Consider the following 16,545-nt stretch of genomic DNA (forward strand, 5'->3'; position numbering starts at 1 on the left):
TAATCCATCTTTAATTATTGAACAAGTATAAAGACAAACACAAAATGCATCTTTGTAATGTTAACATTACATACACAACGGATGTTTACAACAGGCTATAGCCGCTAACTCTTTTTCTGTTTGTGCACCTGTGCTTCTTGCCCCAACTTGCAGGTCCACAGAGATGAAACATCACTGTTCAGTTATTATTTTTTAACCTGATCAAAAATGTATAAATACCAGTGTAAGCTTCTGATTCACATTAAGTCACATGTGATGCCACCCAGTGGGTTAGTCCTCTCAGACAGAATGACGTCCACACAGAGTTGGCCAGAGCAAGGTTGGGCACTGTTACAGTTGTTGTTAGTGGCGTCTTTCTCTCAGGCTGAGGAGCCGGTGTGCAGGCTGAGAGGGGATCCTGAGAGTCCTCAGCTGTCTAAGGACGGGGACATTATGCTGGGGGGAATCTTCTCTTTCCACAGCAGCTGGAAGGAAAGAAGAGATACCTACATGCACAAACCACTGCCACTGGAATGTATCAGGTAAATTATACTGTAGAAATATTAGGATTTAACATATTAAGAGGAAGTGGGTAGAGATAGAAAACAGGTACAAGAAAAAGGTGATCAAAATAAGTACTTAAATGAGGAATATTCTCTGTTGTGTGCATTAATACCATCAAATGCTTCCATTTAAAGTGCTATTGTTTCTGTTTCATTTGGAGTGACTAGTAAAATTTAACTGTTTACTTTAAGTCTGAATTTCAGAGAGTTCCAGTTTGCCCAGGCTATGGTTTTTGCCATCGAGGAGATTAACAACAGCACAGTCTTGCTGCCTGGCATCTCTCTGGGATATAAAATGTATGATACTTGTGGATCCACTGCCAGAAGTGTGAGAGTTGTACTGGCCTTGGCTAATGGAAATGAAATTTTATCTGCTCCCTCTGAGGCACCATGTACCAGACCTGCACAGGTGCAGGCCATTATGGGAGAAAGTTCTTCTTCTCCTAGTATGGCTATGTCTACTGTTATTGGACCTTTTAATATCCCACTGGTGGGTAGGTTTAGTGAATATATTTGTGAAAAAATACTTATTCTGTAATTCCACATATATTTCAATTTAATGTTTATCTTAGGATGTCATTTCTTTTCTCTTTTAGATCAGTCACTTTGCCACCTGTGCTTGTCTCAGTGACAAAACCAAGTACCCATCCTTCCTCAGAACAATAACCAGTGACTACTATCAGAGCAGAGCTCTGGCCCAGCTGGTCAAGCATTTTGGTTGGACTTGGGTTGGAGCTATCAGAACCAATGATGATTATGGTAATAATGGGATGGCTACATTCATAGAAACTGCACAGCAGCTGGGAATCTGTCTGGAGTACTCTGTGTCTTTCTTTAGAACAGATCCACCAGACAAAATACAAAAAATGATTGAGATTATGAAGGCTTCCACCTCCAAGGTGATTGTCGCTTTCCTCTCCCTCATGGATATGGATGTGCTAATACATGAGTTTTCCCACCACAATTTGACTGGATACCAGTGGGTAGGCAGTGAGGGCTGGATCTTTGATGCCCAAACTGCAGAACTGGATACGCATCATATTCTGGATGGTGCCATAGGCCTGTCCATCCCCAAAACACATGTCAGCGGCATGAGAGAGTTCATACTGGATGTGAAGTCTCTCAATTCATCTAGTAATGAAATGTTTACTGAATTCTGGGAGACGTTATTTAGCTGTAAGTTCAAGCAGTCAGAGTCATCAGCAGAGAATCAGAGAGAATGTACTGGACATGAAGATTTGACTGGAGTGCATAACAGCTTCACTGATATGTCCCTCATGCCTATATTTAACAATGTTTACAAAGGAGTGTATGCTGTGGCTCATGCACTTCATAGTATTCTGGGCTGTAATGAAACATGTAACAACAAGGTGCAGCTAGATCCATTCACGGTGAGTTCAACACTAAATACTAACATTCTCATTTTCACATGAGGTCACAAGAAAAATGGTTCCAGTGTTTTTAAAAGTGTTCCCTCTGTCTGTGATGCTGCTGAGTGATCAGATCTACAGGATGTTTGTCACAATTAACCAAATCATTAACTGTCTTCTTAGATTTTACAGCACATAAAAAAGGTTCACTTCAAAACAAAGGAAGGAGATGAAGTTTTCTTCAATGAGGACGGAGACCCAGCAGCAAAGTATGAAATTATAAACTGGCAGCCAAGAGAAAATGATGTTGTGGACTTTGTCATGGTTGGTCTCTATGATGCATCTTTACCTGCAGAAAAGCAGCTGAATCTGCACAATAAGACTTTAATTTGGGCAAAGAACTCAACACAGGTACGTTACCAAATATAATACAGAATAATTACAATGTTTGGTTTGAATGGAATGGTTTTAATGTTTCAAAGACACCACCTATTGAAAATAAATGCTCGTACACTTTGCTGATAGTAGCTTTGTCCATGCAGGTGCCTGTGTCAGTCTGCAGTGAGAAATGTCCCCCAGGAACTCGTAAGGTTCTCCAGAAAGGAAAGCCTGTCTGCTGCTATGACTGTATAAGATGTGCAGAGGGAGAAATAAGCAACATTACAGGTCTGGTAATATTTAATGTAGGATTTTTCTTTCTTTCTTTCTTTCTTTCTTTTTTTTTGCTAAAAATGAAAAATTGCCACAATCACATGCCAATTTCCATAAATGGCACATTTTAATTTTCAGATTTTTCAAACCAGGGCAGGTGACCCTGGGGAATACGCAATGACTGTATAGTGTTTTCATTACAAATATATCAAACTAATTTTAGTATATCAAACAAATAAATACTGAAGTTTCAGAAATCACCTAAATACATAATGCACACTCTGGCAACCTCAAATCAATGTTAGATAATCCATGTGAAGATTTTTCCTGATTACTGTTCTCTGGTGACATTGATTTATTTTTTCTTTGAAAAATGAGAAAATCTAAGATTGATGTTATTTATGTTTTCAGAGCATTTAAAAAATTTACCATGGAAGAACTTGGTAACACAATATCATAAAACAAATCATATATCTTTAAAATGAACAAAGGTTGCATCTTATACTTTATATAATGACTGAATCATTAATGATTATATCATGGAGCTTTCAGACAGTTATCAGGCAGTTAAGTTTAACACCTGCTTTAATTTTTACCTTCCAGATTCTGTCACCTGTGTGAGATGCCAACCTGAATTCTGGTCAAATGAGAGAAGAGATGCTTGTGTAAAGAAGGAGGCAGAGTTTCTATCATATGAAGAAATTATGGGAGCACTGCTCACTGCAGCGTCACTGTTTGGAACATGCATGACTGTAGCTGTTGCATTCATTTTTTTCAGACACAGGAAAACTCCTATTGTCAGGGCCAACAACTCTGAGCTGAGCTTCCTGCTGCTCTTCTCCTTGACTCTGTGTTTCCTGTGCTCTCTGACCTTCATCGGCCGGCCCTCTGAGTGGTCCTGCATGCTGAGACACACAGCATTCGGCATCACCTTTGTCCTGTGTATCTCTTGTGTTCTGGGGAAAACTATCGTGGTGTTAATGGCCTTCAGGGCCACACTTCCAGGCAGTAATGTGATGAAATGGTTTGGACCTGCACAGCAGAGACTCAGTGTTCTGGCTTTCACTCTCATACAGGTTGTTATATGTATCATGTGGTTAACAATTTCTCCTCCTTTTCCATTGAAGAATTTTAAGGACTTCAAGGACAAAATCATCTTAGAGTGCGCTCTGGGCTCAGCTCTGGGCTTTTGGGCTGTACTTGGGTATATAGGAGTTCTGGCCATGTTATGTTTTGTTCTTGCTTTTCTGGCTCGGAAACTGCCTGATAACTTTAATGAAGCCAAATTTATCACCTTCAGCATGTTGATATTCTGTGCAGTGTGGCTCACTTTCATTCCAGCATATGTCAGCTCTCCTGGGAAGTTCAGTGTTGCTGTGGAAATATTTGCTATCCTGGCCTCCAGCTTTGGACTGCTCATTTGTATTTTTATTCCAAAATGTTACATTATCTTAATGAAACCAGAGAAGAATACAAAAAAGAATATGATGGGGAAGGCAGCACCAAAATCATTCTGAGAAGTTCAAATAATATGATGGCAAAGGAATTCAGGAGCCATCATAATATTTACACCAATGTTTTTGTTATCAGGACAGTAAAGTAGATACCTATATTAATTTCACTGAAGACTTGTATTTAAAAACTTTAGTAATTTCTACTGTCTTTCATTTCATTTGTGACATAGGATATGGAGATGACAGCACTTAATTCAATGTAATACACAATCAGATCAAGCAATCCGTAAAGTATGAGTAAATGCACCAGCCTAATCTATGATCTCTTACTGGTTTTCAACATTTATCGCAGTTTATAAAATATAGTATTTAAGTTTACTCATGTGGTTTCATCTACTGAAGCTTAAGTTCAACAAGGTTCAGAACAATCAGCTGACCTGGCTCAGGAAGGCAACCTTGTGACTGGAAGCACAGGACGGTTTTCATGGTACACAGGGCAGGATTATGTAATTAACACATTTCAGACAATTCAAGAAGTATGAAAATGCAACAAGTATTTGCTATTAGATCTATATATATATTGAACTATTTATATCTCTCTCTGTATTTGAAAGTGAGCTCTGACTTCTGATGAAAATACAGCTGATGGCTGAGATAGAGCCTGGGTGAAACAGCATTCTCAGGTGTCTGCAGATTCTGAAATAATTGTACTGGATTGGTTAATTTACTGTTGTGCGAAATCTCTTTAGCCTGCCCAAAGCCTAGTTTTCTCTTACATACAGTAACCATCATCCCACATTATATTTAAATTGAAAATATGAATTCAAATATGAGATGGATCATAATAATGTAAAACATATTCATATATATGTATATAAAATGCAGCACAACTTAGTATTACTGTCTGTAAACACATGAAGTAAGGAAATTAAATAATAATAATAATAATAGGCTGGAACCCAAAACTCTTTTTCTGTCTGTGCAACTTCCGGCTCTTGCCCCAACTTGCAGGTCCACAGAGATGAAACATCACTGTTCAATTTTTTTTTTCCAAACTGATCAAAAATGTATAAATATCAGCACAAGCTTCTGAATTACAACAAGGCACATGTGATGCCACCCAGTGGGTTAGTCCTCTCAGACAGAATGACGTCCACACAGAGTTGGCCTGAGCAAGGTTGGGCACTGTTACAGTTGTTGTTAGTGGCGTCTTTCTCTCAGGCTGAGGAGCCGGTGTGCAGGCTGAGAGGGGATCCTGAGAGTCCTCAGCTGTCTAAGGACGGGGACATTATGCTGGGGGGAATCTTCTCTTTCCACAGCAGCTGGAAGGAAAGAAGAGATACCTACATGCACAAACCACTGCCACTGGAATGTACCAGGTAAATTATACTGTAGAAATATTTGGGTTTAAAATATTAAGAGGAAGTGTGTAGAGATAGAGATATAAAAAAGAAAAAAGAGTTATCAAAATAAGTACTGAAATTATAAATATTCCCTGTTGGGTGATTTAATGCCATTAAATGATTCAATTTACTGTGCTATTGTTTCTATTTCAAGTGGTGCAACCAGTAAAATATAACTCTTTGCTTTAAGTTTGAACTTCAGAGGGTTCCAGTTTGCCCAGGCTATGCTTTTTGCCATCGAGGAGATTAACAACAGCACAGACTTGCTGCCTGGCATCTCTCTGGGCTATAAAATGTATGATGCTTGTGGATCCATTGCCAGAAGTGTGAGGGTTGTACTGGCCTTGGCTAATGGAAATGAAATTTTATCTGCTCCCTCTGAGGCACCATGTACCAGACCTGCACAGGTGCAGGCTATTATGGGAGAAACTTCTTCCTCTCCATGTATGGCTATATCTACTGTTATTGGACCTTTTAAGATCCCACTGGTGAGTAGATTTAGTGAATATATTCGTGAAAAATACTTATTCTGTAATTCCATATATGTTTATATGTTTCATATTTATCTTAGTATATTTATGTTGTGAATTTTATCTCATTTCTTTTCTCTTTTAGATCAGTCACTTTGCCACCTGTGCTTGTCTCAGTGACAAAACCAAGTACCCATCCTTCCTCAGAACAATACCCAGTGACTACTACCAGAGCAGAGGCCTGGCACAGTTGGTCAAGCACTTTGGTTGGACTTGGGTTGGAGCTATCAGAACCAATGATGATTATGGTAATAATGGGATGGCTGCTTTCATAGAAACTGCACAGCAGCTGGGAATCTGTCTGGAGTACTCTGTGCCTTTCTTTAGAACAGATCCACCAGACAAAATACAAAAGACAATTGACATTATCAAGGCGTCCACCTCCAAAGTGATTGTTGCTTTTATCTCCCACATGGATATGGATGTACTAATACGTGAGTTGTCCTACCACGATTTGACTGGATACCAGTGGGTAGGCAGTGAGGGCTGGATCTTTGATTCTCAAACTGCAGAACTGGATACGCATCATATTCTGGATGGTGCCATAGGCCTGTCCATCCCCAAAACACATGTCAGTGGCATGAGAGAGTTCATACTGGATGTGAAGCCACTCAATTCATCTAGTAATGAAATCTTTACTGAATTCTGGGAGACGTTATTTAGCTGTAAGTTCAAGCAGTCAGAGTCATCAGCAGAGAATCAGAGAGAATGTACTGGACATGAAGATTTGACTGGAGTGCATAACAGCTTCACTGATATGTCCCTCATGCCTATATTTAACAATGTTTACAAAGGAGTGTATGCTGTGGCTCATGCACTTCATAGTATTCTGGGCTGTAATGAAACATGTAACAAGAAGGTGCAGCTAGATCCATTCACGGTGAGTTCAACACTAAATACTAACATTCTCATTTTCACATGAGGTCACAAGAAAAATGGTTCCAGTGTTTTTAAAAGTGTTCCCTCTGTCTGTGATGCTGCTGAGTGATCAGATCTACAGGATGTTTGTCACAATTAACCAAATCATTAACTGTCTTCTTAGATTTTACAGCACATAAAAAAGGTTCACTTCAAAACAAAGGAAGGAGATGAGGTTTTCTTCAATGAGGACGGAGACCCAGCAGCAAAGTATGAAATTATAAACTGGCAGCCAAGAGAAAATGATGTTGTGGACTTTGTCACAGTTGGTCTCTATGATGCATCTTTACCTGCAGAAAAGCAGCTGAATCTGCACAATAAGACTTTAATTTGGGCAAAGAACTCAACACAGGTATGTTACCAAATATAATACATTATAATTGTTACTGTATGATAATGTTCAAAAATTCATGTGTTGCAAAGACACCACCTGGTAAAAATAAATGCTCGTACACTTTGCTGATAGTAGTTTTGTCCATGCAGGTGCCTGTGTCAGTCTGCAGTGAGAAATGTCCCCCAGGGACTCGTAAGGTTCTCCAGAAAGGAAAGCCTGTCTGCTGCTATGACTGTATAAGATGTGCAGAGGGAGAAATAAGCAATATTACAGGTCTGGTAATTTTTAATGTGGGATTTTTTCTTTATTGTGCTACAAAAAAAATTGTCATAATCACATGCCGGTTTCCATAAATGGCACATTTTAATTTTCTAATGTCCAAAGTAGGACATGTGACCCTGGTGAATTTGCAATGACTGTAAAATATTCTCAACAAGTTTAACGCCTGCTTTAATTTTTACGTTTCAGATTCTGTCACCTGTGTGAGATGCCGACCTGAATTCTGGTCAAATGAGAGAAGAGATGCTTGTGTAAAGAAGGAGGCAGAGTTTCTATCATATGAAGAAATTATGGGAGCACTGCTCACTGCAGCGTCACTGTTTGGAACATGCATGACTGTAGTTGTTGCATTCATTTTTTTCAGACACAGGAAAACTCCTATTGTCAGGGCCAACAACTCTGAGCTGAGCTTCCTGCTGCTCTTCTCCTTGACTCTGTGTTTCCTGTGCTCTCTGACCTTCATTGGCCAGCCCACTGAGTGGTCCTGCATGCTGAGACACACAGCATTCGGCATCACCTTTGTCCTGTGTATCTCTTGTGTTCTGGGGAAAACTATAGTGGTGTTAATGGCCTTCAGGGCCACACTTCCAGGCAGTAATGTGATGAAATGGTTTGGACCTGCACAGCAGAGACTCAGTGTTCTGGCTTTCACTCTCATACAGGTTGTTATATGTATCATGTGGTTAACAATTTCTCCTCCTTTTCCATTGAAGAATTTTAAGGACTTCAAGGACAAAATCATCTTAGAGTGCGCTCTGGGCTCAGCTCTGGGCTTTTGGGCTGTACTTGGGTATATAGGAGTTCTGGCCATGTTATGTTTTGTTCTTGCTTTTCTGGCTCGGAAACTGCCCGATAACTTTAATGAAGCCAAATTTATCACCTTCAGCATGTTGATATTCTGTGCAGTGTGGCTCACTTTCATTCCAGCATATGTCAGCTCTCCTGGGAAGTTCAGTGTTGCTGTGGAAATATTTGCTATCCTGGCCTCCAGCTTTGGACTGCTCATTTGTATTTTTATTCCAAAATGTTACATTATCTTAATGAAACCAGAGAAGAATACAAAAAAGAATATGATGGGGAAGGCAGCACCAAAATCATTCTGAGAAGTTCAAATAATAAGGTGGCAAAGGAATTCAGGAGCCACGACAATATTTACAGTTTTTGTTTACAAGATAGTGAAGTAGATACCTTTATTCATTCTATTGGACACTCGTGATATTGTAATTCTTTAGTATTTTTCTACTTTGTAATATTAAATTTTGACATAGCATATAGAGATGACTGCATGTAATATACAACCACATAGACCAATTCATAAAGTACAAGTAGATGCACCAGTCTATTATCTGGTTTCTTACTGGTTTTGCAACATTTATTAAATTTTCTCTAAAATGTAATCAAACAATAAAATCAAAATGTTTTCACAGAAAAAAACGTGTTTCGATTTCCTAGTTTAGTTTCTTCTAATGAGACTTGAGTTCAGCAAGACTCTGCAAAACCACTTAAACTGGCTCAGGATGGCAACCTTATTACTGGAGGAACGGGGACATTTTCATTTTGCACAGTACAGGATTATGTAATTAGCACATTTCAGACAAATCCAGAAGTATGAAAATGCAAAATATATTTATTGTTAGAGCTATATATATATATACTCCTGATCAAAATCTTAAGACCGGTGGAAAAATAACAAGAATTCACATTTCTTGCTGTTGGATCATAACAAGGTTGTAGGTAGAGCTACAAAATGCAAAAAGAAGAAACAGGAGCAAGAGACAAAAAATAGACAGTAAGTAATTTATTGAAAACTGCATTTAAACTCAAACGGGCTGTTGATCAGCTGATCAAAAGTTTAAGACCACAGCCTTCAGAAGTCAAAATCTACGCAAAAATCTGGCATCCATGGCTTTCATTCACACTGTCATGGCCTCCTGATGGCAACGGCAAAGAGGCTTTCTGTCTTTGAACGTGGCAGGATTATTGAGCTACATGAACAAGGCCTTTTGCAACGTGTCATCACTGCAGAGGTTGGACGCAGTAAGACAGTCATTTTAAATTTCTTTAAAGATCCTGCGGGTTATGGGACAAAAAAGTGAAGTGGTAGAAACAAAAATTTCACCTCCGCTGAGCCGGAGGATCCCACGGGCTGGCTGTGAAGACACAGGCCAATCCTCGACCCAAATTGAGGCCCTTACTGATGCTGACTGCAGCCCAATAACCATAAGACAACATCTGTGAGAGAAGGGCTTAAAGAACAAAAAACGTCTTCAAAGGCCACGTCTCCTCCCCGCCACAAACCCGCCCGTTTGGACTTTGCAAAGGAGCACCAAACATGGGACACTGAAAGGTGGAAGAACGTTTTATTCTCTGACGAGAAATATTTTAACCTGGATGGTCCTGATGGCTTCCAACATTATTGGCATGATAAAGAGACCCCACTGGAGATGTTTTTTACGTGGCACAGTGGAGGAGGGTCCATCATGATCTGGGTTTTTTTTTTTCCTTCAATGGAACAATGGAGCTTCAGGTTTTGCAGGGGTGTCAAATGGCGGCTGGCCTAGTGGAAATGTTGCAGTGGGCATCCCTCTTGACTGAGGGCCCCCGTCTGTGCGGTAATGTCTGGGTCTTTCAACAGGACAACGCTGCAGTTCACAACACCCGCCTGATGAAGGTGATGATGATGACTTCTTCTAGGAGAATAACGTCGCTCTTTTGGACCATCCTTCACATTCCTTTGATCTAAATCCCATTGAGAACATTTGGGGGATGGATGGCAAGGGAAGTTTACAAAAATGGGCGTCAATTCCAGACCTTGGATGCCCTTTGTGAAGCCATCTTCACCGATTGGAACAACATTCCCACCAACCTCCTGGAAACACTCGCATCAAGCGCGCCTAAAAGTGATCGACAAGATCAGTGGGGCTACTCAATACTGAGTCCTTTTTTGAAACTTTTTGTTCTGTTTCGGGGTTTTTTGGGCTGTGGTCTTAAACTTTTGATCAGTTGATGAATAGCCTGTTTGAGTTTAAATGCAGTTTTCAATAAATTGCTTAATTTTGTGCTATGTGTAGTGACAAAGTCGCAGAAAATTTTATCACAACTCTTCAGATTCCCTTAAGTCAATATAACATTTCTGGTTTTACAGCCTGCAGTTTTACTGTTGTGATTTTCCAACACCACTTTCAGGGACACCAGGCTGAATTAAGCAAAAGAAAAAAAGAGCAGGTACAATGTCCGATATTTCCATCAGGTTTTGGTGGTGACCAAAACGGAGGTAAAAAGAAATAGAATTTTATATTTGCATACACCTGGGGGACACGAATATTAATCCAAATTAATCCTAATAGCACTTAATGTGGACTGAATGTGCAAATGAGCCACTGCTTGCTAACAAGACCAATATATCTAATAGTTTCTAAGATATAATGTAATGTTTAAACCTTGTGGTACGGCCCCCTAATGGTCAAGAAACGTCAACTACTGCAGGCTTAGACTCCATATTTGTACTGGACCAGTTATTTTACTGTGTAAAATTTCAATGATCCTGCCTAAAGTCAAAATTTTTCAGCTTTCCATAGAGTAATCCTCATTATATTTCCATGTTGTAACTGAAAATATAAATTGGATTTTTGCACTTTAAAAATGATCATTTCAAAAAGTAAAATATGTGAAGCCTCACTGAATTTTATTGTCTGAAAACAAATTCAGGAAGGAAATTTAAAAAAAGGCTGGTACCAAAACTTTTTTTTTCTGTTTGTGCACCTGTGCTTCTTGCCCCAACTTGCAGGTCCACAGAGATGAAACACCACTGTTCTATTATTACTTTTTGTCCTGATCAAAAATGTATAAATACCAGTGCAAGCTTCTGTTGTGCGACAAGGTACATGTGATGCCACCCAGTGGGTTAGTCCTCTCAGACAGAATGACGTCCACACAGTGTTGGCATGAGCGAGGCTGGGCACTGTTACAGTTGTTGTTAGTGGCGTCTTTCTCTCAGGCTGAGGAGCCGGTGTGCAGGCTGAGAGGGGATCCTGAGAGTCCTCAGCTGTCTAAGGACGGGGACATTATATTGGGGGGAATCTTCGCTTTCCACAGCAGCTGGAAGGAAAGAAGAGATACCTACATGCACAAACCACTGCCACTGGAATGTACCAGGTAAATTATACTGTAGAAATATTTGTATTAAAAATATTAAGAGGAAGTGGGTAGAGATAGAAAACAGGTAAAAAAGAAAAAGGGTTATCAAAATAAGTACTGAAATGATAAATATTTCCTGTTGTGTGCATTAATACCATCAGTTACTTTCATGTACTGTGCTATTGTTTCTGTTTGAAGTGCTGTGACTACAAAAATATCACTGTTTGCATTAAGTTTGAATTTCAGAGAGTTCCAGTTTGCCCAGGCTATGCTTTTTGCCATTGAGGAGATTAACAACAGCACAGACTTGCTGCCTGGCATCTCTCTGGGCTATAAAATGTATGATACTTGTCGATCCATTGCAAGAGGTGTGAGGGTTGTACTGACCTTGGCTAATGGAAATGAAATTGTATCTGCACCATCTGAGGCACCATGTACCAGAACTGCACAGGTGCAGGTCATTATCGGAGAAACAACTTCTTCTCCTAGTATGGCTATATCTACTGTTATCGGTCCATTTAATATCCCACTGGTGGGTAGGTTTGGTAAATATATTTTTGAAAAAATACTTATTCTGTAATTCCATATATATGTATATTTTGAATATTTATCTTAGGATGTCATTTCTTTTCTCTTTTAGATCAGTCACTTTGCCACCTGTGCTTGTCTCAGTGACAAAACCAAGTACCCATCCTTCCTCAGAACAATACCCAGTGACTACTACCAGAGCAGAGCTCTGGCCCAGCTGGTCAAGCACTTTGGTTGGACTTGGGTTGGAGCTATCAGAACCAATGATGATTATGGTAATAATGGGATGGCTACATTCATAGAAACTGCACAGCAGCTGGGAATCTGTCTGGAGTACTCTGTGTCTTTCTTTAGAACAGATCCACCAAATAAAGTACAAAAGATAATTGACATTATCAAGGCTTCCACCTCCAAGGTGATTGTTGCTTTCCTTGCCCACATGGAAATGGATGTGCTAATACATGAGTTGTCCCGCCACAATTTGACTGGATACCAGTGGGTAGGCAGTGAGAGCTGGATCTTAGATTCTCAAAATGCAGAACTGGATACGCATCATATTCTGGATGGTGCCATAGGCCTGTCCATCCCCAAAACACATGTCAGTGGCATGAGAGAGTTCATACTGGATGTGAAGCCACTCAATTCATCTAGTAATGAAATTTTTACTGAATTCTGGGAGACGTTATTTAGCTGTAAGTTCAAGCAGTCAGAGTCATCAGCAGAGAATCAGAGAGAATGTACTGGACATGAAGATTTGACTGGAGTGCATAACAGCTTCACTGATATGTCCCTCATGCCTTTATTTAACAATGTTTACAAAGCAGTGTATGCTGTGGCTCATGCACTTCATAGTATTCTGGGCTGTAATGAAACATGTAACAACAAGGTGCAGCTAGATCCATTCACGGTGAGTTCAACACTAAATACTAACATTCTCATTTTCACATGAGGTCACAAGAAAAATGGTTCCAGTGTTTTTAAAAGTGTTCCCTCTGTCTGTGATGCTGCTGAGTGATCAGATCTACAGGATGTTTGTCACAATTAACCAAATCATTAATTGTCTTCTTAGATTTTACAGCACATAAAAAAGGTTCACTTCAAAACAAAGGATGGAGATGAGGTTTTCTTCAATGAGGACGGAGACCCAGCAGCAAAGTATGAAATTATAAACTGGCAGCCAAGAGAAAATGACATTGTGGAGTTTGTCACAGTTGGTCTCTATGATGCATCTTTACCTGCAGAAAAGCAGCTGAATCTGCACAATAAGACTTTAATTTGGGCAAAGAACTCAACACAGGTACGTTACCAAGTGTAATTAGTAATAGTAGTATAATTGTTACTGTATGATGATGTTTGGCTTCAATGAATCAAAACTGATAATAGAGGTTGGCAAAGACACCACCTATTTAAATTCAGTAATTCTATACATTTTACTCCTAGTAGCTTTGTCCATGCAGGTGCCTGTGTCAGTCTGCAGTGAGAAATGTCCCCCAGGAACTCGTAAGGTTCTCCAGAAAGGAAAGCCTGTCTGCTGCTATGACTGTATAAGATGTGCAGAGGGAGAAATAAGCAACATTACAGGTCTGGTAATATTTAATGTGGGATTTTCTTTTCTTTTTTTTTTTCGCCACAATCACATGCCAATTTCCATAAATGGCACATTTTTATTTTCAAATTTTCAAAGGAGGACAGGTGACCCTGGGGAACATGCAATGACTGTGCAGTTTTTTTCAATAGAAACATCAATCTAATTTTGGAACATCCATCATATCAAACAAATACTGAAAGTACAGAAATCAGCTAAATACAACACACACACTGTGAGAACTTGAATGTTAAAGAATGTATGTAAAGAATTTATTTTATTAACACCTGCTTTAATTTTACGTTTCAGATTCTGTCACCTGTGTGAGATGCCGACCTGAATTCTGGTCAAATGAGAGAAGAGATGCTTGTGTAAAGAAGGAGGCAGAGTTTCTATCATATGAAGAAATTATGGGAGCACTGCTCACTGCAGCGTCACTGTTTGGAACATGCATGACTGTAGTTGTTGCATTCATTTTTTTCAGATACAGGAAAACTCCTATTGTCAGGGCCAACAACTCTGAGCTGAGCTTCCTGCTGCTCTTCTCCTTGACTCTGTGTTTCCTGTGCTCTCTGACCTTCATCGGCCGGCCCTCTGAGTGGTCCTGCATGCTGAGACACACAGCATTCGGCATCACCTTTGTCCTGTGTATCTCTTGTGTTCTGGGGAAAACTATAGTGGTGTTAATGGCCTTCAGGGCCACACTTCCAGGCAGTAATGTGATGAAATGGTTTGGGGTTGCACAGCAGAGACTCAGTGTTCTGGCTTTCACTCTCATACAGGTTGTTATATGTATCATGTGGTTAACAATTTCTCCTCCTTTTCCACTGAAGAATTTTAAGGACTTCAAGGACAAAATCATCTTAGAGTGCGCTCTGGGCTCAGCTCTGGGCTTTTGGGCTGTACTTGGGTATATAGGAGTTCTGGCCATGTTATGTTTTGTTCTTGCTTTTCTGGCTCGGAAACTGCCCGATAACTTTAATGAAGCCAAATTTATCACCTTCAGCATGTTGATATTCTGTGCAGTGTGGATCACTTTCATTCCAGCATATGTCAGCTCTCCTGGGAAGTTCAGTGTTGCTGTGGAGATATTTGCTATCCTGGCCTCCAGCTTTGGACTGCTCATTTGTATTTTTATTCCAAAATGTTACATTATCTTAATGAAACCAGAGAAGAATACAAAAAAGAATATGATGGGGAAGGCAGCACCAAAATCATTCTGAGAAGTCCAAATAATATGGTGGCAAAGGAATTCAGGAGCCATCATAATATTTACATGATAGTTTTGGTTAACAAACCTTTGAAGCAGATGCCCATATTCATTTTACTGAAGACTCTTAATACTGTCTTTAGTATTTTCCTAATGTGCTTAATTTTGTTTGTGTCTTATCATATGGAGATGAGTTAATACAATGGAACATACAGTCACAACATCCAATACATAAATTACAAGTAATTGGCCAAGCCTAATATAGGATTTCATACTGGTTTTGCAATATTTAGTACAGTATATAAATATACCTTTCATTTGTATACAATGTACAGAATTTTGGAGAGTGTCTCCCCATCGATGTCCCTACTGTTAGTGAGTGGGACTAATGGCTTATGATTCTTTTGAACAGTGAAGACTTCCAGGCCTTACAAATACTTGGTTATAGTCTAAATAGGCTAATCTAATGATGCTGGACCCAGATGCAGAGCACAGAGGCAAAGATGCAGTTCCACAGATTTAATGTCCTTCAACAACAACAAACAAAAGGAATCATAAGGCCTGTGGAGCAGCAGGGAGGCTGCTTGCTAAAAACCTCCCCAAGGTCATGGTACTCTGATGAGACAGTGGACGGATCTGGTAGCTCCTCCACAACCTGACCGGCAGCATCTGTTAATGCAGGGAGAGCAGATTGTATTCAGTGAGAATGACAATATTCACTCCACCCATAAATGCAGTTTCTAGACCAGTCAATGAGAGGATTATGGCGCCTTAACCACGGCTGCCCTAAAATCAAAGGGGTCTTAGGAGCCAACAGGAGATGAAAACAGATGTTTTGTTTGTTGTTACCGGACAGGACCAGCATAACTGCGGCTTTGTGATCTGACACATGAGCTAACAAGCGACCATCCAGAGCAGAAGCACTGAGCAGTTTCTCCAATTCCTCTATCTCAGTGCCCATCTGCTTAGCAAGTTCCCAATCCAGGAAACTGTCCTCTGCCCCAGAATCTATGAGAGCCTGCAGAGGAAGAGAGAACGAATTTTATATATATTTTATAAAATTCTATTTTATATTTGCATTCAACAGCTCAAGGTGTAAATATGCCACTGTTAAAAAGACTCTCTATTTGCATGTAACCAGTTATTGTTCTGTTTTGTGAATTTTCTCTGAACCTGCCTAAAGTTTAATTTTCTCTTGCTTAAACTGACCTTCATCACACATTATGCTTCTGTGTTTGAAATTAAAGTATAGATTCAAGTATGGACTGAATCTTTATGATGCAAAAATCACCATTAAAAAAAAAAGAAGAAAGAAAGAAACTACCCAACTGAATTTTATTGTCTGAAAACAAATTCAGGAAGGAAATTTAAAAAAAGGCTGGTACCCAAAACTCATTTTTTCTGTTTGTGCTTCTTGCCCCAACTTGCAGGTCCACAGAGATGAAACATCACTGTTCAATCAGTACTTTTTATCCTGCTCAAAACTGTATAAATACCAGTGCAAGCTTCTGTTGTGCGACACCGTACATGTGATGCCACCCAGTGGGTTAGTCCTCTCAGACAGAATGACGTCCACACAGAGTTGGCCTGAGCGAGGTTGGGCA

At 39.7% G+C, this 16,545-nt stretch overlaps 3 protein-coding genes across 3 annotated transcripts; all 3 read left to right on the plus strand.

Annotated features, from left to right (window-relative positions):
- The first annotated feature begins 327 nt into the window (after positions 1-327).
- On the plus strand, positions 328-4,080 carry LOC121186943 (extracellular calcium-sensing receptor-like). The gene is made up of 6 exons (XM_041045887.1): positions 328-521; positions 735-1,032; positions 1,139-1,933; positions 2,096-2,323; positions 2,455-2,578; positions 3,167-4,080. Exons 1-6 carry the CDS (start codon positions 433-435, stop codon positions 4,078-4,080), a joined length of 2,448 nt encoding a protein of 815 aa, XP_040901821.1. The 5' UTR covers positions 328-432.
- A 1,122-nt stretch (positions 4,081-5,202) lies between these two features.
- On the plus strand, positions 5,203-8,584 carry LOC121187604 (extracellular calcium-sensing receptor-like). The gene is made up of 6 exons (XM_041046923.1): positions 5,203-5,396; positions 5,611-5,908; positions 6,036-6,830; positions 6,993-7,220; positions 7,352-7,475; positions 7,671-8,584. The coding sequence occupies exons 1-6, from the start codon at positions 5,308-5,310 to the stop codon at positions 8,582-8,584; spliced, it is 2,448 nt and encodes an 815-aa protein (XP_040902857.1). The 5' UTR covers positions 5,203-5,307.
- A 2,858-nt stretch (positions 8,585-11,442) lies between these two features.
- Positions 11,443-14,954, plus strand: LOC121187194 (extracellular calcium-sensing receptor-like). The gene is made up of 6 exons (XM_041046350.1): positions 11,443-11,636; positions 11,853-12,150; positions 12,259-13,053; positions 13,216-13,443; positions 13,604-13,727; positions 14,041-14,954. The coding sequence occupies exons 1-6, from the start codon at positions 11,605-11,607 to the stop codon at positions 14,952-14,954; spliced, it is 2,391 nt and encodes a 796-aa protein (XP_040902284.1). The 5' UTR covers positions 11,443-11,604.
- The last annotated feature ends 1,591 nt before the right edge of the window (positions 14,955-16,545 follow it).

The sequence above is a fragment of the Toxotes jaculatrix genome, chromosome 9 (assembly GCF_017976425.1).
Source record: "Toxotes jaculatrix isolate fToxJac2 chromosome 9, fToxJac2.pri, whole genome shotgun sequence".
NCBI classification, from domain to species: domain Eukaryota; kingdom Metazoa; phylum Chordata; class Actinopteri; family Toxotidae; genus Toxotes; species Toxotes jaculatrix.